At 51.4% G+C, this 20,015-nt stretch overlaps 1 protein-coding gene across 15 annotated transcripts in view; it reads right to left on the bottom strand.

The window, feature by feature from the left end:
• Positions 1 to 20,015, bottom strand: part of NCOR2 (nuclear receptor corepressor 2) — a 264,994-nt gene that overhangs the window by 133,905 nt on the left and 111,074 nt on the right. For all 15 annotated transcript variants that reach the window (XM_064168689.1, XM_064168685.1, XM_064168698.1 and 12 more), the window contains one exon: positions 804 to 983. In XM_064168689.1, the coding sequence (XP_064024759.1) occupies positions 804 to 983 (180 nt within the window). The remainder of the gene's footprint in view (positions 1 to 803; positions 984 to 20,015) is intronic.

Genomic DNA, 20,015 nt, shown 5'->3' with positions numbered 1-20,015 from the left:
CAAGCTAAGGAAATAAAACAACCAGTAAGAGAGAGGCAGGCAGAAGTGACTTGCTTTAGGAAGTGAAAGCCTTCAAGTCTGGGGGGGTTTTCATAGCCATCCCCCAAGGTTTTGTCATATTAATCCCTTAATGGGTTTATGGTAATTTTACACACAACAACCTCAAACGAGCAATCCTACTGCTGGGGAGTGCTCTTGTGCAGGGGGAAAGCACTAAGTGAGAAGATGAGATTCAAATCCCTGGCTCAGGCACAGCTCTAACTGCAGCTAGATCAGATGCTGCTCGAAACTACAGGGCTGTAAACCTTGTAGAAGGGGACTTGGTGCACAGAAAGGGCCATTAAGTCATCACAACCATGTTTTAAACAGCCCAGTACTACAATAACGGCAGCAACAGCACTGGGGAGGAGACAATTACTGGAAAGGAAAAAGAAAAGACCTTCTACTAATGCTGGGCTGTGGAGACAACTCAAGCAACCTAGACTGTGTTCCCAGCTACCACTGACTGCTTGCATGACCACAAGGTAAGTCACAGAGGATGGGTTGCTCTCCCTTTAAGGTACTCTGACATGCACAGGAGCCCACAAGCCAGGTTTCCAAAGCTCTCTCCTCTTGCAGTTACCATCTGCAGACTGGCTCTGCAGCAACCGCCTCACATCATGGCAGGGAGCACAGACACAGGTCACCCTGGTGGCACCGGCACTGCCACTGCCCCTCGGCAGACTCACACGAGCAAGGACAGAGCTGTAAGGCAGCACACAGCAGAGAGGATACCTGCTCCCCTTTGGACTGCAGCCTCTTACCTGCTTCTTCTTCAGTTTGGAGATCTGCTGCTCCACCATGGTGATCTCGCGGTCCACGCGGTCCATGTTCTGAATGAGCTCCTCCTTGGACAGCCTGGCTGGCAGCAGGTCCAGCTCAGCATCGGGGTGAGCAGGGCTCACAGGCGACACAGGCTCCAGTTTGCCAGGCAGGCCACGGTCCTAAAAAGCATAAAACAACCAGGTCAGCTCTTTCTCAGGAGACTTTGGATCCTTCTCTTGTCCTTCCACTCCAGCTGCCACAGCTCCCTGGCCCATTCCCAGTCCCTCTGAGGCAGACACACCCCTTACAAAAACCCTGCTAGACTAAGCAGTACCAGCTGCCAGATCACATCACTGCAGTGCTCCACAACCTCCAGCATCTCCAGAGAGCACCAGGTCAGTCTCCCAGGGACACGACAGCAGCTCATCTTCCTGCCAAAGCCTCCTTGGAGGCTCTCACCACCTTCAGTGCTGCCCGCACTCCCGCAGGATCAATAAGCCCATCCATATTCAGGAGCTCCCAGCAGCACTGTCCTTGCACATCTCAGCAGGCAGCTCAAGGCTACATCTTATCTGCAAAAATAAGGTAGCCACAGACATGTCCTCCTCAGCATTAACCACACTGAGTGAGAAGGGGCTACTAAGGCAGCTTCTGGGAGGAAAGAGTACTCCCATCTCCTTCTTGGAGGTCCTCCTCCATTGCTTGTTAAATTCTAGGGGAGCTCTGAGTGTTGGAGGTCAAATACACCCATCCAAAAATGGAGGGAAAGGAGACAGTTGATGTCAGCTGAGATTAGAAGAGCTGATGAAAATTCCAGGTAAAGACACTTTCAGATAAGCAAGACCCTTCCAGTCTGAGACTGGACAGATCAGCGTAACCTCTGTGGCCATCACAGGGAGCAGCTCTCATGACCAGGAACTAAGGACAGAAGCAAAACACAACCAAAACATTCAACTTTGCCTCCAGCCAGGCAACAACCTTGTTGAGCCCAAAGAGTTTGTATCCCAGAAGCATCCTGGAGCCACACCACCTCTCCTGCACACCACTCTTCACCCCTCCAGCTCCAAATGAAGGAGCCCATCTCCTGTGAACACAAGTTGCATGGCTGAATGAGTTTGCCCACCCCTGAGGAGTGCACATGGAATGAAACAGCTGTTTAGTAGCCATGGGCCAAGCAGCTGGAGATTTCAGCACACCAACAGCCTACCTTAACCATGGATGCTCCTTTCTGGCAGCTACCCAACACCTTAATTAAAAGTTTATCTATTCATCTGCTTAGTGAGTGGATAGATTTCTTTTGCTGGAGGGGTGAGGAAGAGGAGATGCTGCTTGGTTTGTAACAGTAAACCGCTGCCAGGCTGGGTGCAGCTGCTCAGGAGGGGAGGCTTAGGAAGGCAAATAAGTGAAGAAGTTGACACGACTTTGCTACCTTCATGACAGCAGCCCTGTGCCCACAGGCAAAGCCAAATGCTGTTCTGCACCAAATGGCACAGATGTTCCTCCTCTCTGCACTGACAGCCAGGGCTCTGCACCAACCCTCTCTACAGGGTCAAGAGGGACATGATGGAGCTTAGTGGCACTGGGCCAGCACGGACACCTCTGTGCTTCTTTGTCGGGCCCTGGGTTTTTCACTGGCTGTGCTGCAGCTCATACCAGATGCAGCAAGCATGCAGATGCCACCTTGGCACTGTTCAGCATTTCAATAGCATCTGCTCACCAAAAAACAGAAGGTATGCAGAGTGGCCTCCACCCTGATGCTGGTGGGTATGAAGCACAGCAAACGAACTCCTGGAGGGGCTGCATCCACAGCCCAGGAGAACTCCAGGCATCTGGCTTCAAAGGACATTCCTGCCCAGGAGGGCTGTGCTGAGATGAATTCTAGCCTAACGCCCTCTACAAGGGATAAGCAATACCACTCACAGCAAAGCTGGAACAAGGGAAGACAAAAGAGGCTGTTCCTCCAAGTGGCCATGTCACAGGACACCGGCATCCTTCACTAGTGTCTTCTTGCTCTTCCCTGCTCAACCTTGTTCTAGCTGAAGGAGACATCAAGTCAGGCAGGAAGGAATCACCACTGGGTGCAGGCTAGAGGTATTAGCACCATTCCCACTGCTGCCATCAAGGAACAGAAAGCAAAGAAGCAACCTGAAACGCCTTCCTTATTGTCTTAGGTAGGGCTCCTCCAGCCCAAAGAGCACTAAGGAACTGGAAAGTTAAGCTGGTTCTTTCCAACATCCATCCCACAAGAAGAGAAACTGGAACATGAAAGGTCTCTGGAGAATCCCCAAGAACAGATCCTGTCTTGTTTTACTTCCCCAGCATTAGCCACCAAAAATGGTCAGTCTGCTGCAGCAGGGAGGCTTTTGCATTCTTCACAACTGGGTTGTTACTTTGGTGGTTTGGGTTTGTTTTTTTGGCCAAGAGCAGTACAACAATCACAGAAGGCAAAAGAGAAATTAGGTGTTCATAAAATCTTGTTCAGATTAAGGCAAGGGAAGGGGAGGTGGCAGTGGCTTGTAGGTGTGTAGAGTTTTCCAAAGGAAATCAAGCTGCCTGCCAAAAATGGAGGAAAGACTTCTCTGTGTACATGGAACAAAAGACACTCTCTCATGCCTGCCATGAGAGAGTAGGCAAGGCAGGGCATCTCTGAACTCCTGCTTGGCACAAACCCTTTGGAAACCTGGCTCTTGATACATTTTTATCTGTTTACTTCGCAGAATCTGAGGTAAAACAACAGCAAAGCTGAGTAAGGGGAACAGCTGCAAGTCACAGCACAAAACTCATCATCATCTGGTATTAGGTGATGATTACAGCAATAGAAAGAGGCAATGTCCCTGAACCTCAAATTGCTGGTCACTGCCATTTCACAAGCTCCTCTCTAAAGACAGGAAAAAACCTTCAAATAAAACCTTGTCCATGCAGTGGTCTAGTGGGAGGTGTCTCTCCTCCACACAAAAGGGTTGGAAGTAGGCAGCCAGTCACTAGTGGTGTTCCCCAAGGATCAGTGCTGGGGCCAGTCCTGTTCCATATCTTTATTGATGATCTGGACAAGGGGATCGAGTCCATCATCAGTAAGTTTGCAGATGACACCAAGCTAGGAGCAGGTGTTGATCTGTTGGAAGGCAGGAGAGCCCTGCAGAGGGACCTGGACAGGCTGGATGGGTGGGCAGAGGCAATGGGATGAGATTTAACAAGGCCAAGTGCAGGGTTCTGCACTTTGGCCACAACAACCCCCAGCAGTGCTACAGGCTGGGGACTGAGTGGCTGAGAGCAGCCAGGAGGAAAGGGACCTGGGGGTACTGATAGATAGTAAGCTGAAGATGAGCCAGCAGTGTGCCCAGGTGGCCAGGAGAGCCAATGGCATCCTGGCCTGCATCAGGAACAGTGTGGCCAGCAGGACAAGGGAGGTTATTCTGCCCCTGTACTCAGCACTGGTCAGACCACACCTTGAGTGCTGTGTCCAGTTCTGGGCCCCTCAATTCAAGAAGGATGTTGAGGTGCTGGAACATGTCCAGAGAAGGGCAACAAAGCTGGTGAGGGGCCTGGAACACAAACCCTATGAGGAGAGGCTGAGGGAGCTGGGCCTGTTTAGCCTGGAGAAGAGAAGGCTCAGGGGTGATTTATTATTGTCTACAACTACCTGAAGGGGCATTGTAGCCAGGTGGGGGGTGGCCTCTTCTCCCAGGCAACCAGCAATAGAACAAGGGGACACAGTCTCAAGTTGTGCCAGGGTAGGTATAGGCTGGATATTAGGAAGAAGTTCTTCACAGAGAGAGTGACTGGCATTGGAATGGGCTGCCCAGGGAGGTGGTGGAGGCACCGTCCCTGGAGGTCAAGAAAAGCCTGGATGAGGCACTTAGTGCCATGGTGTAGTTGATTGGATAGGGCTGGGTGATAGGTTGGACTGGATGATCTTGGAGGTCTCTTCCAACCTGGTTGATTCTATGATTCTAGACCCCTTGCAACTCAAGCCATTCTATGATTCTAAACCTAAAAGGCAGAGCTCATAGATTCAAAGGAGGCACAAAGGGGCTCCTCCTCTAAAGCACAAAAATGGGTTGAAGAGATGTTTGCAAAACCTAGAGTCCACAAGAGGGATGTGCTGGAGGAGGGCAAGGAAGCTAGGGAAGAGCCTGCAGAATAAACCTTGTGAAGAACAACTGAAGGAGCTGGGACTGATTAGTCTGAAAAAGAGGAGGCTGAGGGGAGACTTCATCACTGTCTACAGATACCTGAAAGGACACTGTGGAAAGGTTGGTGCTGTCTCTCAGAGGTAGTTAGCAATAGAGCAAGAGGGAATGGCTTCCAGTTGCAACTGGGTAGGTTTAGACTGGACATTAGGAAAGAACTTTTCACAGAAAGAGTGGTCAGGCACTGGAATGAGCTGCCCAGGGAGCTGAGTCACTGACCCCGGGTGTGTTTAAAGGTCATCTGGATGTGCTGCTTGGGGATATGGTTTAGGGTGAACCTTGCAGGGAAGGGTTATCAGTGGGACTTGGTGATCCCAAGGGGCTTTCCAACCCGAACATTTCTGGGAATCTGTGACTCTGTTTCCTAGCACTCTCAAGAAGCCTCTCCAAGTCTATTCCTGCACTTCAGACAGGCCCATACCCAGGCTCTGAGCAAGTGCAGCATGAAACATGAAATTCGTCTTATTAACGTGAAGTCACAGACTTCAAACCAGCATGGGCTGGGAGAGCTGGGATAAGTCTGCTGGAGGGAAGAAAACAATTACTGCATTACTCAAGTTGCTATTTTCTCAGTAATTATGCTGTTTCCATGTGATTTGTTTCTACACACGGCTAACAGCTACTGTAGTTCCTGTTTACCCCTGGCCTTACTACTGTGTGATTTGTATGATAACAAGGGTGGGCAAGCTGGGGGGGCAGAGGCTGCAGAAACTTTCCTGCTGCAAGAGGAGATGCTGGCACTGAAGAAAACAATCATCACCCAGGAGTCTACCAAAGAGCAAGGCCAGGTGTTGAGGCTGGGTTTCTACCACACGTTTTTATTCCTAACATAGCCAATGATGATGGAGCAAGGCTGCTACACATTGCCAGGCAGTGGCTTTAAAGTCATGGGAGAAAGAGGCAAAGGAAGAACATTGAAGTCAAATGCTCACTGCTGCTCTGAAGAATAAATAAGACTCTGGATAATTCAGCATCACTGCCTTCAGATACATCAGCACTGGGTCCATGAAAAGATAACAGTGGGAACCCAACCCTGGTCCCAGGACATAGAATTGTAGAATTGTTTTGGTTGGAAGAGACCTTTAAGGCCACCAAATCCAACCATTATCCCAGCACTACCAGGTCATCACTAAGTCTTGTTCCTCAGCACCTTATCTATAAAGCTTTTCAATCCCTCCCTGGGCAGCCTGATAACCCTTTTGGGGAATAGATTTTTCCTAGTGTCCAACTTAAACCTCCCTGACATGCTGGAAGCTGCACCAGACCATCACCTCCTCCTTATTTTGCATCTCTAGTCCACCCTGCAGTGCTCCCAGGATGTTGGTATCAAGAAGAAGGGCATCCATGCCATGTGCCAAGTCAGCACCTTCAGCTGGATGCAGCCCACCCTCTGTGAAGGGTAATTTTCTCAGCTGCTTCCCACCTTCAGGAGACAGCACAACAGTAGCACCCAACTCCAGCTGCAAAGTGCATTCTGACCTCTCAGATCCTTTGACCACATCAGCTGCCTCTTAAAAACTACAGTGGTAGGAGCTTCAAAGCCTCCCCACCCACAGCCAGAGCTTGTGTGGCACTGGTGTGCACCAGACAAACAGAGCCACTTGCTCAAGATGACCCTCAGAATCTGCAGCACAGCACCCTGGTTTTTGCCCTACAAATCATCCACTCTAAGTCCTGCTCTCCCTGTGCCTTTCTATACCAGATCATTAGTAACATTCCCCCAAGCCCAGAGCAGAGATTTGGGATGTCAGCATCACCTCATCCACAGGCTGTTCACTTTCTAATTATCAGCTGGTAGCAGCAGCATTTTCTGCTGGAGCATCAGGAGGGATTAAGAGATGCTATCTCCAACTCCTGCCCATTTGCACATCTCATGTCCTCACAGGCCAGAGAAGATTGCCAAAGCAGGCAGGATAGGCTGGGGCTGCTCAAATTAATTCTTCCTTCAAAAAAACCCAACAGCCAACCAAGAGCAAAGGGTGGGTTTGTGACCAGACTGGCCTCCATCACCTGAGCCTCCCACAGCAGCACAGAGCTGGTGACCACTGCAGAACTCGCCAACTAACACTAACAACTACCAGACCTCACCCATTGGAGGCTGTGCTGCACAGCAGGGAGAGCAGTTTGTCCTCTCTCTGAGGAGCCCAGGGCTGAGCAGCACTGCACACCCTGGCAGACGCAGCGCCCCAGGGCTTTCCCACACACCCAAAACACAGCAGGAGAGCCAACACCTCACACCTCCAGCCATCAGGACTGAAGGTCAAACATGCATCTGAAACACTTAAATGGGCCAAAATACAGCTAATAGGGATTATTTTTTCTTAACTGGAAAAGTGCCCAACACATCCTGGTGCATCAGCAGTCCCCAGGATGCCAGCACTGGAAGAGTAAACAAGTACAAAGTGACTGAAAATACTATCTAGCTTCCCTGGGGAGATGCACAAGTAGAGAGCCTGAGCAGTGAGAAGCACCCCAGGTCACTGTGATCCTTCTGTTAGTGGCCATCTGCTGCACTAATGGTTCTGCCAGGTTAACTCCAGGTGCTGCTGCCTCTGGGCAAGGCTCTGTCCCCACAGCCACTCAAGGGGCTGCTGAAGCAGGGGTAAGATGTGCATGTTGGTGTGTGCAGCATCACCCCAGCAGGCACTTGCAGCACCAGCTGCCAGCACAGTGGTGTTCCTGGGCAGGCACAAGCAGTGTCCACGAGGAATACCATGTGTGGGACCAAGGCGCTGCCCACCTCCTTCCTCTGTCCCTATGCTCCATGGCACATGTAGGCAGGAGGCCTCACCTTGAGTACTGTGTCCAGTTCTGGGCCCCTCAATTTAAGAAAGAGATTGAGGTGCTTGAACATGTCCAGAGAAGGGCAGCAAGACTGGTGAGGGGGCTGGAGCACAGCCCTGTGAGGAGAGGCTGAGGGAGCTGGAGGTATGCAGCCTGGAGAAGAGGAGGCTCAGGGCAGACCTTATTGCCCTCTGCAACTACCTGAAGGGAGGCTGTAGCTGGGGGATGGGGGGGTAGAGGGGGTGCGTGTCTCTTCTCCCAAGCACCCAGTGACAGAACAAGAGGACACAGACCCAGACCCAAGCTGTGCCAGAGCTGGTTTAAGCTGGACATTAAGAAGAAGTTCTACACAGAAAGAGTGATTGGCATTGGAATGGGCTGCCCGGGGAGGTGTCGGAGCCACCATCCCTGGAGGTGTTTAAGAGGAGGCTGGATGAGGCACTTAGTGCCATGGCTCAGTTAATTAGAAGTGTTAGGTTGGACTCAATGATCCTAGAGGTCTTTTCCAACCTGATAAACTCTGTGATTCTGTGAAAATAGGGACAGCTTTTGCTAGATGCACCCCAAACCTGCTCTCATGGGAATTAATAAAGTTGGAGACTAAGGAGCTGCCCTGAAGACAAAGCTGATTTATTTTATTTGGTTCTTTTCTTAAACAGATCTGTGACTTTATGAGCAGGCCTAGGAAATTCCTTTCCCCTGTAATCCAGACAAATTCCACGCAGAAAACATCCCAACAATTTCTAAGCTTGCACGAAAAGTAGGTCAAAAAACTTCCCCAATGTTTCAACAGCTTGAAGCAATTTAATTGCAAAACCAGTACCAAATGCTGACCCTCCCCTTCCCACCCCCCAGCAGCTTTACGAGGGTGGTAAAACCTCAGCAGCGAGCGCTCCAGCCCAACGCTCAGCCGAAGCCCACAGCCTGCTCTTGCACAACTTGCTTGTGCTGCAGAGAGCTGCCCCACGCTCATCCTGAACAGATGCTGCCTCTGGATCTCCTGAGGGCAGGCAGCCGCAGAAGCACCAGCAAAAGCACAGCGTAGGGACTCGGGCAGCCCAGAGCAACAGGGCTAACCTGGGAGACCTTGCTCCGGCTCCTGCCGAAGCCCAAGGCACCACATCCACAAGTGGTTGCTGGGCCTTTCATTACCTTCTAGCCTTTCCCCATTAGTGGATAATAATTGCATGGAGCCAGAACACTCCCTGCTGACTTGGCAGGAGCCATGAATTCTCACCTACCCATCTACTCGTTACAAACAGGAGCTAATTGCTTCTCCTCCCATCAGAAATTGCCTGACTGCCTCCTCTTCATTGCTGGATTTTCAGGTGACCCTCAGTTCGTTGGGACATTAACTGTCTGGACTCAGATTTTCCATGTTGAGTATTTGCTGCAGAACTTAGGCTTTTTACTTTTTCTTCCTTCCCCTTCCTCCTACCCCCCCCCCCCCCCAAAACAACCAACCAACCAAAGAATTAATCTAAATTTCAGCCAAAACTCCTTTGCTGCTTCTGAGAACAGGTTTACAGGAGAAGACACCTTCCTGCACCATTCAGGAAGATTCTGTGAACCTTGTCTTTGAGCATCTTTGGTGCAGTTCAGATACATCTGGCAAGGCTGCTCCGTGCCAGTGATTCATCTTCTGTTAAGCATCCAAGTCAAAACAAACAAAGATAAATAAAATCTCTCTCATTCAGGGCTTGCCATGGGGAAGGACTCTGAACCAAGCAAGTGAAGTGGGGTCCTGGGGAGCTCTAGGTCTGGTTTCACATTCTGCCTGTACTCCTGCAAAGCAAAGAGAAGGGCTAAGCTGGAAGGACCTCACTGGCACGTATAGAGTGCTCCAGGTCAACAGCATGTGCCCTAAAAGAGCAGTGAATAACAGCAAGTAGAGCCTGAGACCACCCAGCAAATGGTAAGGATGAAGTAAAGCAGCCAGGAACCTGCTCAGCATGAGATGGAGGCCATCCTGGGTACTCAACAGAGGGTCATGTAAAGCAAAGAAGGTGTTGTGGTATCTTCAACAAACAAGGGGGAGGGTGAGTTAAGGTTACCAGAGCATCAGGCTCTCCCACTCCTCCAGTTACAGCTTTGATGTTCTTTAAGTCATTTCTCCATGCAGAGCATTGCTTCACATGTGCTGACATTGCCCCCAGCAGCATGCTGCTGAGAGCATCACTGTCCCTGCAACGCACCACCTCAACTCCAAATCCCCATCACCTCCTCTCCACGATCAAGCCCACTTCTTAAACAAGCTAACCTCTCACAATGCAGAAGGCAAGCATCTCTTGGGCTGCATCCAAAGCAGCGTGGGCCAGCAGGGGACTCTGCCCCTCCAGTACACTAAACCCTACCTAGAGTGCTGGGTCCAGCTCTGGAGTCCTCATGTCACAATAGAGACATGAACCTGTTAGAGATGTCCAGGAGAGGACCAAAATAAATGATCACAGTGCTGGAACCCCACCCCTGTGAGGACAGGCTGAGAGAGTCGAGGTTGATCAGCCTGGAGAAGAGAAGGCTCCAGAGAGACCTCACTGTGGCCTTTCAGTGCTTCAAGGGGATGTTAAGAAAGATGGGGACAATCTTTCTTGCAGGGCCTGCTGCAACACCACCACAAGGGGTGATGGTTTTCAAAAGAGGGAGATACAGACCTGCTACAAGGAAGAAATTATGGTCAGGGTGGTGAAACACCTGGCTCAGGTTGCCCGGAGGGGTGGTAGATGTCTCACACCTGAGAAATTTTAAGGTCAGGTTGCATAGGGCTCTGAGCAACCTGGTTTAGTTGAAGTCCTTGCTCACTGCATGGGGGTTGGACTAGGTGACATCAAAAGGTCCCTTCTCAAGCCAAAGCATGCCATGATTCCAGGAACCCGGAAGACAAGCAGCACCTCCCAGCCCCTCCTCTGTCAACCCTCACACACTCCAGCCACAGGAGGGGGGTGAGAAGTGCCTATCCTGCCCATGGCCTCTTCCTCCACCATGGCAGAGACTCAACTCACCCTATGGCAGGAGCCAGGAGGAACACATCAATGTCTCGGTTTGAGGAGCAAAATCACTTCTTAAGGGACCAGCATTGGCCTACAGCAACAGAGTCCAGCACAGACTGACCAGCACTGGGGAGGTGAAGGTTTGCATGGAGAAGGCACCAAGCACACAACCCATTGGCTCAGAAGCATCTCAAAATCCCATAGCAGGACATTCAAACCCACAATCCCAGTGACTAAGACGTGCCTGGGGGCCGTGGAGCTGAAAGGAGGGGGCTGCCCGAGCTCACCAAAACAGCGAGGAGATGTCTGAAGAAGCCAGGCAGGAGGAGAGAGCCTGTTTGATGTCGCTGAGAAAGGAACAGACTGTGACAAACGCCGCCGGTGACACCCAGCACGCCGCCGGGAGGCACAGTTTTAATTGCCCAGTTTGGCGCTGGGCCAGGCTGGTGGCATCTGCACCTCCCTGCTCTGCAGAACCAGACTTTCAAAGGTAACGGGGGAGGTTCTCACAGAGCTGACCACTGCTGCCCCCAGCAAGGGCTCAAACCACCCTTACCTTCCCCACAAGCCAGCTAGCCTCAGGCAGCTCCTACAGGAGCCTCTGAAAGGTCACCATGGACCTCCACAAGGAGCCTCTGAAAGGTCACCATGGACCTCCACAAGGAGCCTCTGAAAGGTCACCATGGACTTGCACAGGAGCCTCTGAAAGGTCACCAATGGACTTCCACAGAAATGTGGGATGTGGTCATGGGGCTTCATGTGACTTCCATGGAGTTGTAAGGAGTGAGGTCTCCCCTCAGCCTCCTTTTCTCCAGGCTGAACAACCCCAGTTCCCTCAGCTGCTCCTCACCAGACCCGTGCTCTAAGACCCTTCACCAGCTTTGCTGCCCTCTGGACATGCTTTAGCATCTCAATGCCCTTGTAGCGAGTGCCCTACGATTGAACCCAGCATCTGAGGTGCAGCCTTACCAGTGCCGAGCACAGGGGCCAGTGCCACCGCTAAGGATGGCTCCATCAGCACGCACCAGTGCTGCAGAAGCGGGAGCCAGGCCACTGCATCTGCTTGGGCCTGCCCTCCACTAAGCACCATTAAAGGTCCCACAGCTTCACCCCAGCTGGCACAGCTACGGCAGCCAAAAAGCAAGAGGGCAACAAGTCAGCAGCGGTAAAGACCTTGCAGTCCCCTGCGTTGTGAACGTGGGGCTAGATCCTGAGCCAAGCTCAGCACCACCCACACCCGCTGCTGTCCAGGGGCACTGGGACTCATCAGCAGGGCTGGGCAAAGCAGCGCAACGCTGTGCAGCTTGGATGTGCCCAGCACACCTCCTCCTCTGCGGGCAGGACCTTTAGAGAGACGACTGAAGGGTGCTCCCCGGTCGGTGGCTGCTTGGCCAGGGAGCAGGTCCTGCTCTGCACCCCAGGAAGCTTCGGCTCATCCACTGGGTGATACCAGGTGCATCCTCCAGCACATGGAAAATCCACCACAGCAGCTTCTACAAACCTCACTTATTGAAAAATAAAAAATTGAGGGGAAATGAAAAGACAAAAGCCCTTCTCAGCGTGGTGTTATCAAGCAGAGGAAATGAGACTTCTAAAGCTCCCATTCAGAGAGGAGTGGGGGGGGAGAGAAATCCCACTCCAGACGCACTTGAGCGAACAGCTTTTGAAATGGAAATGTCGCTCTTCAGAAACATTTAAATTTCCTCCGATTGCCAGGGAAGAGGAAGGAGGCAGAGGAGCAGCAGGGACTCCTCAGCCATGCAAATCCCACCGGGGTCCATACAGGGCAGGGCCCTGTCGAGAGAGGATTTGTCAGGAGTCAATCAGGACCAGCACATGGTATTAATACTGGCTTGAAGGGGCATCAGATTTGGAGGGGAGGGGAGGGAAGGGAATGAATGAAGACAGCTCTATTTCACCACCACCGCAAATGAGATCTATCTCAAGGCTGCTCCTGCTCCCTCCCTCTCTCTTCTCTCTGCGCACCCATCACCCAAATTATTTTTCTCCAAATCCTGGAGGCTGAGCTGCCTACTGAGAAGCAGTTTGACTGATGGAGAAAGGAAATACAAGCAAGACCTAAGAGGGTCTAAAAGTCACCTAAGAGTGGTGGCTAAGGCACGTGATGGTACCAGCCCAAACCTCCTCTCGTCTGTGCAATGGCCACAGCACCAAGCCAGGGTTGCCGACAACTCCCAGCACACTGGACACATGTTGGCAGGTCCCAGCACCCAACTCCTGCTCGTTCCCAGCTCGTCCAACTGTGTCAGCTCAAAACCCAGAAACGACTGCTCTTGTAGCAAGCCACCACACTCCCCTTGCCAACTGCATGCCACCACTTCATTGCTCTAATGTCTTCAGGGTCACTTAGCATAGAGGTTCGTTCTTGGTGTGGTCTCAAGTACATAAAAAGCAGGACACCAAAGCCCTCCCTTCTGCAAAAAAACCCTGACCATTAGATTGCAAGAAATCTAGACTTAATGGCAAGGCTCCAACAGCCTCCTCTGTCCTCCACACCTAGTAAGGTCCCACAAGTTCCGCTTGTATCACTCAAGTCTCTGAACTCCATCAGAACATCTCAGCACACACACACACATATTGTGAGGCTCAAACGTCACATCAGACCTGAAACAAGTGCCCTGGATGCAGATAAAGGTCACTGGTGAATCTGAGTTGTGAACTCAGAGACAGAGACACAAAACCTGAGCAACTTCTTTCACCAAGAATCCAAGCTGCTCCGACTGCCATCTCACAGTGGCTGGTCTGGAAAACGAGTAACTGTGAAACAAGTTGCTTGGATGCTTTTGAAAAGCATCCACCAATATAAAGAACAGGATTGGGTGGGAAAGAAAGATCCTCTCTGGAAACAGCTTCTCTTGGCTTTTAATGAAGGTGTTTAGGGGCTTCACCTGTCCCCAACATGCCACTGAAGCCTGGTCCCCTTCATCTTGGGATCTCCTCTTTGAGCAGGTGCTGGCTGTGCACCCTGCAAAGAGCTGTCCTCAACACATGCACGGGACATGGTGGGACAACATCTCTGCCTGTCCCTCCACTGCCCGAGACATCCACCAGCAGCCTGGCAGCCCCCAGACACACAAGCCATATGCACCCCACAAGCAGGGGTGCTCGGACAGCATCCAGGGACAAGCACAAGGACACGGGTCACAGCCACACACATTTCAAGAGGTGGGTGTAGCATCAAGCAAGGCACAAGACTACAGAGGGCACGTGCTGGCAGGGGAACATGGGTGGCATAGAGCAATCTTCAGCTATGCCACCCACCAGAGCCAGCCACTGGCTGCACTCCATGGTTTATTGTTCTAATAATTGTGCAGACACATGAAAGGGGAGCCTTGACATTCCTTGCTTGGTTGAGTAGCCATTTCCTTTCCCGCTCCACCTGATTTTCCATCAGGATGCCACATCCTGAGCCCTGGGAGTGGCAGGTGGAGTGACAGCGGTGCCAGGCATCCTCACCATCCCCCCCACCATCCCCCACAGATGGCGAGGCAGGAGAAGGAAATAACAGCCCACGGCAGTAGGAAACACAGGCGAGTGGTGGTCCAGACATGAGCCATGAGCCCAGCTCTCTGCCTCAACAAGCTCAAGAAACATATGAACCAAACCTTTCATGAGAGTTTCAGATTTGGTGGTGTTTTTTGCTGTAATATTTCTTTTCCCCCCATTCAGTAGGTAGAGAGAGTCACTAGGGTATAGGACCCATCAGCCTCCCAAGTGTAACATCTGAAGGATCACTCAGGTCTGTGACCAGAGCGAGACTGACCAAGGGAAGACCAAACACCCACGAGAGTGCAGGATAAAGCAGCTCCCACAGGCTGAGGACAGAAGCACCATTTTTAACTGCAAACAGTTATGGGAATCACTCAACTGCCAAGCTCTGCCCAGGCTGCTCCTGCAGGAAAGCACAAAGCACCCCTCTGCCTCTCTGAGCCAGGATGTTACAGGGAAACAAACCAAACATCTCAGCTCCCATGGCAAGAATAAGCCCACTGTGAATTTCCTATTATCTGTTAGCAAAGCAGCAGCTTCCCACCAAGGCTGGAATTTCCATCTTGGTTTGGCAGGCACGGGGCTGTGAAATGATTACTGTGTTTACTTTTCCTTTGCTAACTATAAAATCCCATTCCTCTGCCCTGCCAAGAATGACTGAAGCTAATAAAATTCAGGCATTTGGAAGAAAGCAATAATAAGCCTCCCTTTTGGGGCCTTTCTGATGAAATTTCCCCGCTCCGATCAGCGATTATGCCGTATTCATGAACGCTGCTGATGTCTCCAAGTGCACCCAGATTGACTCAAATCAATATTTAGCTTTGCTCCAGACTCTGGGAGCCTCTCTGCATGGCTGCTGAAGGCTGGATCACTGAACTGCACAGCTAGAAGAAGCCTTTGAAAAAACAGCTTACAAGTCTATGAGGCAGCACATATAGATATACATACACATATATATGTGTGTGTGTGCTTATATATTAAAAAAGAGGCTTTTCAATTACTTGAAATCCTGTGAAGTAGTATATACACATGAAACACCCCTGGATGCATGAATTGATAAATCCCTTTCCAAACACACTGAAAGCCATGAGTATAATGCACATTATATAGACACACACACACATACCTGCCTGTTCTTTAGCAGCTTTCAGTGCTTGAAAGAGCAGAAGGTTCCTGTGTTTACATCTGCCACTGCCTGCTGCTGAGACACAAACACAGCAGCAGCTGAGGGCAGCCTGCTCCGCAGCGTACCTGTGATGGCTGGCACCAGATAAAATAACACAGACCTGAAAACCAGCCTGGAAATAAAAGCCTGTGCTGGGTTTGCTGCGTAACCACATGGGACAGCTTGATGTGCACCAGGCAATGGTTCTTTCTTAAGCAGCCACAGGAATGACAGCATCCAAAACGGAGATCAGAAGGCAGAAATGCTCACTGCTGCTCCTTAGGGAATAACGTGGGGAGGAGAGAAATCAGCCACATCCCTTGTCAGGGCAGCTATCGGAGCAGGGTTTTCAAAGGCAAGCCTAGGAAGTGTTCCTGTGCAAGCAGAGGAGGTGCCAAGGAAGCAGAAAAACCTGATGCTGGTGTGTGCTGCAGCAGGGTGCTGGGGGCTCTGCTGCCCAAGGGAATCCCCCAGGGAGCGGACACCATGCACTGGGCTACTCCACATCTGCTGCTCAGCTCCTCTGCTGCTTGGCATTGCCAGTACTTTGCTCTTTCTCTGCATCCCACAGGAAACAGTACTGGGTGCAGGATCAAAGGGACTGCCAGTCCTTCGCGGGGACGAAGGTGAGCAGCAGCTGGGCTGAGCACTGGCAATTACAGAAGATGCTGGGTCAAAGCACTAAGACAGCCAAAGAGTAACTAGACCTAGGTCAGGATTGAGAGAGGATGGTTCAGGTCCTTTCCTCTCATGCTGCTTCCCTCCAACTAATTTCTGTTGTTGATTTCCCTAAAGAGAGGACAGCAAAGACCACATCACAAGCCAGCTCCATTGCTAGGCAAAAGCCCATTTCCGAGAGCAGGTTCCACCATGCTCCTGCTCCTTCACCTCCTGTAAAAAGGTGCCAAGAGTTTTGAGAGCAGCAGAACAAGCCTGTCCTAAACCCACTCCTCTCTGCTCAGCCAGCACACAGCCAGCATTCCAGTGTCCATCACCCCTTGCCTCCCCCATGCAGCATGAAGTTGCAGAGCACTTGATGCTGGAGCAAGCAAAAAACCCCTCTGTATGTCCTCTGCCTAAAACACAGCCAGAGAGTTTCTCTGTTTGAAAAGCAGATTTAGGTTCAAGAAGAAAGGAGGTTTTAGTGAGCAATTATAACAAGGCCCTTTGGCACTCGACAGCTCCTCTCTCGTTATCGATGCTGAGGGTGTCGTTAAGAGACGACGCTCCACGAAGCAGGGATGTGAAGTCACAGAGCTCTAGCAAGGGCTGTTGCCATGTTCAATATGTTATTACAGCTCCATCACCACAGGCACAAGGAGAAGCGAGCATCTCTGCCAAATCTATCTCTGAAATCACTCCCCCAGCCCCATCCCCTCCAGCAGCAGCAGGCAAACACCTTCAATTGCTGTTGCATCTCCTCCATGGCTTTTCACCCAGCTCTGGGAAGCAAGGGTTTAGTGTGAAATGCCCTCCTCCAAAACACAGCATGGAAAATTCATTTGATTGGTGCCTCGGCTGTGGATGGCCTGCATTTCATAACCACACACCACAAATGTGCTCAATGCTGTACATTCATGGAGAAGACATCCAAGCTACTGCCACCAAACCCCTTGCCCTCCCCAGGAAGACCTTTAGCAAGCAGGGGCGTGAAGGGATGCTTAAGGAAGAAAGGGGACCAAGATGATCTGGAAGGTGATGTGCAGGCTTGCAAATCAGTAACAACCCTTTGCTTTGTTGCCTACACTAACTGGCCAGACCACATGGAAGTGGGAACAACCCCGTGACCCATCCCAGAGCATGCCTGGGTCTGGCAGGAGCCCAGCAGCACCCACACTCCCTCCCAGATCAAGGAAAGAAAACGAACTCTTATCAGGCTGAAACTGCAGTGGGAGAAGAAAGCGACCAGGACATCATTCTTGGTACCAGGACTGAATTCTTCCATGGAAATTTCTTCCAGGTGAAGGTTTCTTTCTTACCAGAAATGTGCAGAAGCAGACTGGCCGCGGGTGGCCAGCACACTCCTCACACTGTATCCACGCTTCAAGAGACTGGTGCCAGCTCCTGTCACACAACCTCCAGTTCCTAAGTCCCACCTGAGAAATGATAAAGTTAAGCAGCAAACCACCTTTGCTGTCTCCTATTTCCAAGACACAAGGCAGCAGGTAAGAATCCTTGCTATTAAAGAAAAAACTAGAGACACAAATCATGTACGAATACTTCCAAAAGTGAGAGGGAAAAATCTCCACGAGTCCACGCAGCACAGCCAGCTCACAGGAGAAGCTGGCAGCATTACTCCTAATTACAGAGGTGAGGCAGACAAAGTCAAGAGACTTTCCTTCCCTCAAGCAGATCAGGTGAGATGTGGCACTGCACCAGCCTTGTAATATTGACTGAATGGAACAGAAAAGTCCAATTATGCAAATGATGAAGCAGGCTCCCGAGAAGCAGCCAGCCTTATCACGACGCCCTTTTCCACCGCTGCGGCTTGAAAGGCAATTTAAAAGGTTGTTTTGGATGTCGATCACCGCAAATGAGCCGAGGAAGTGCAAAACAACAACCTGTGCTTGAGGCACCATCAGTTTTCCAGCCATGCTGAGCCTCAGCTCCACTCTCCATGGCTCGGGGACTGCCACGGGCTGGAGCAGCCAGGGCAGGGGAGAGCTGGGTTGCAGGGGGCTCAGGGAAGGTCAAGTTCAGTTTTCAGATGCTGTCTCCAGATTTTTTTCTGTAGCCCACAAGGGCTTTTCCTGTCATGCCCAAGTCTCTTCAGTCAGAAGAACATCAGCTGAAAAATGCAGTAAAATCAGTTGTCTTGCCACTTGTGGTGTTCCTTCTTTTTGCCTCCTGCCCCAGGGCCGGCTGGAGCCACTGAACACCTCTCTAAGACTGAGCAATGCCTAACAGCTTCTAGTTTCAAATGCAACCAGCACAAATCCATGCTCATGAGATGGAGCATCCTACTCCAGACATAACATTCCTCTGGCCGTTTGCTCCCCTGGCTTCCCATCCCGAGTTGGTGCACAGCATGACCTGCTGACAAGCCCTTGCAGCCATCCTGGCACAGTTGCTGTGTGGCAGGCAATGCAACGAAGCCTGCAGCCTGCCAGGAGAGCCAGACAGCTTGCACAAGGCAGGCACACACCCTCAAAAGGTGTGTTCACATGCAGCTGAGCAGAGGTTGACACACACTCATCTTCCTGCAATTTGGAAACAATCTACAGAGCAGAGAGGAAAGCAAGGGAAGGTAGAGATGCAGCCCGAAGTGTTTGCGCTGTGACAGTGTGAACAATGCAAATATTTCAGTTCTCAAATATGTTTGGAATGACAGAGAATGCCAACATCTCCCTCATCTTCCCAGAAACAGCTTTGAATCACTGCTGCCCTAACTCAAGTCGTTCCCCCCCCCCTTCCTCCTCCGCCCCACCAAATCGTTTTTGCCATCAGATTTTTATCAGGCACAAGCCAACAGCATGAGCAAGCGCATGGCAGATGGGTGCGTGGGGAACACGTCGCAGGAGGGTCTTCATACAGCTGCTGAACTCTGCAACCCCACACCACTTGCTCCCAATGGACACCCAACTGCACCACCAGCCTGGGGACTACAGGCAGTGCCCAATCTGCCTCCTCTCCAAGTTGCCTGCAAGGAGGGCTGGTAAGAAATGCTGCTCTCCACAGGAGACTGAAGACAAAAGCAGGAAAGATGCAGGTGTGCTTGTGCCCACTAAAACGGTTCCATTTAATTGCTCAGATCTGAGGTTAGGGCCACTTCCATACAAGCCCACTCCTCCAAGAAGCAGTTGGGAAGCCAGGCAGCATGTGCAGGCTTTGCATTCAACACCCAGCAGTCCTAAGGGCGACAAGTAGTCTTCTTGTGGCAAGTGGCAGGCATTTCACCTTTCACAGGGCTGATCAAGCCACTCACTGGCACAGAGCTCAGCATCTCACATGGGTTTTGGACAACGTGGAGCGAGCAGCAGGGGACTGGCAGCACTGCTGTGTTCCCTCTCCATCAGTGTTCCTGTGGCTCCACAGGATCTCTCTGCTCAGGTGTCCTGTGGGGTTCTGGCAGCCATCCCTTCCCCACCAGATGTGGGCACAACCACAGCTGGCCAAGGAACCAGCTCCCTCTCCTGTAGCAGAGGCGCACAGCCAAGGAGGCAAGCCCTGTGCTGTCATTGGGTCTCTGCTTGCCGACACTCATCAAAAGCCTCAGTAATGAACCCTGAGCTCTTCTTCCCAAGTGGAAAACCAGCTCCAGTGGGGAAGTGAGCCCAGCACAGTCCACACCACAGACTCAGATACTACAGGAGGACACTTGCCTAAGGATGGCTGATGCTCACAGCTTCATTTCATTCTCCGGCCCCTCTGTGCCATTGTTCCACAGCAATAAATCACAGGGAGGTGCTGGAATTCTTGGCAGGTTTCTACTTGAGGGAGCCCAGGCTGCAGGAACCCAGTTGTCACCTCACTGTTGCTAACTCGCTCAGTCGCTGTGCCCAGTGCCTTTCCGAACGCTCCACGCCTACGCATCCCGTCGGAGCGCGGCAGCTCTCCCAGTTCAAAGCACTGCTT

Source organism: Pogoniulus pusillus, chromosome 30 (assembly GCF_015220805.1).
Source record: "Pogoniulus pusillus isolate bPogPus1 chromosome 30, bPogPus1.pri, whole genome shotgun sequence".
Taxonomy (NCBI): Eukaryota; Metazoa; Chordata; class Aves; order Piciformes; family Lybiidae; genus Pogoniulus; species Pogoniulus pusillus.
This window is presented reverse-complemented; position numbering and strand designations above follow the sequence as displayed.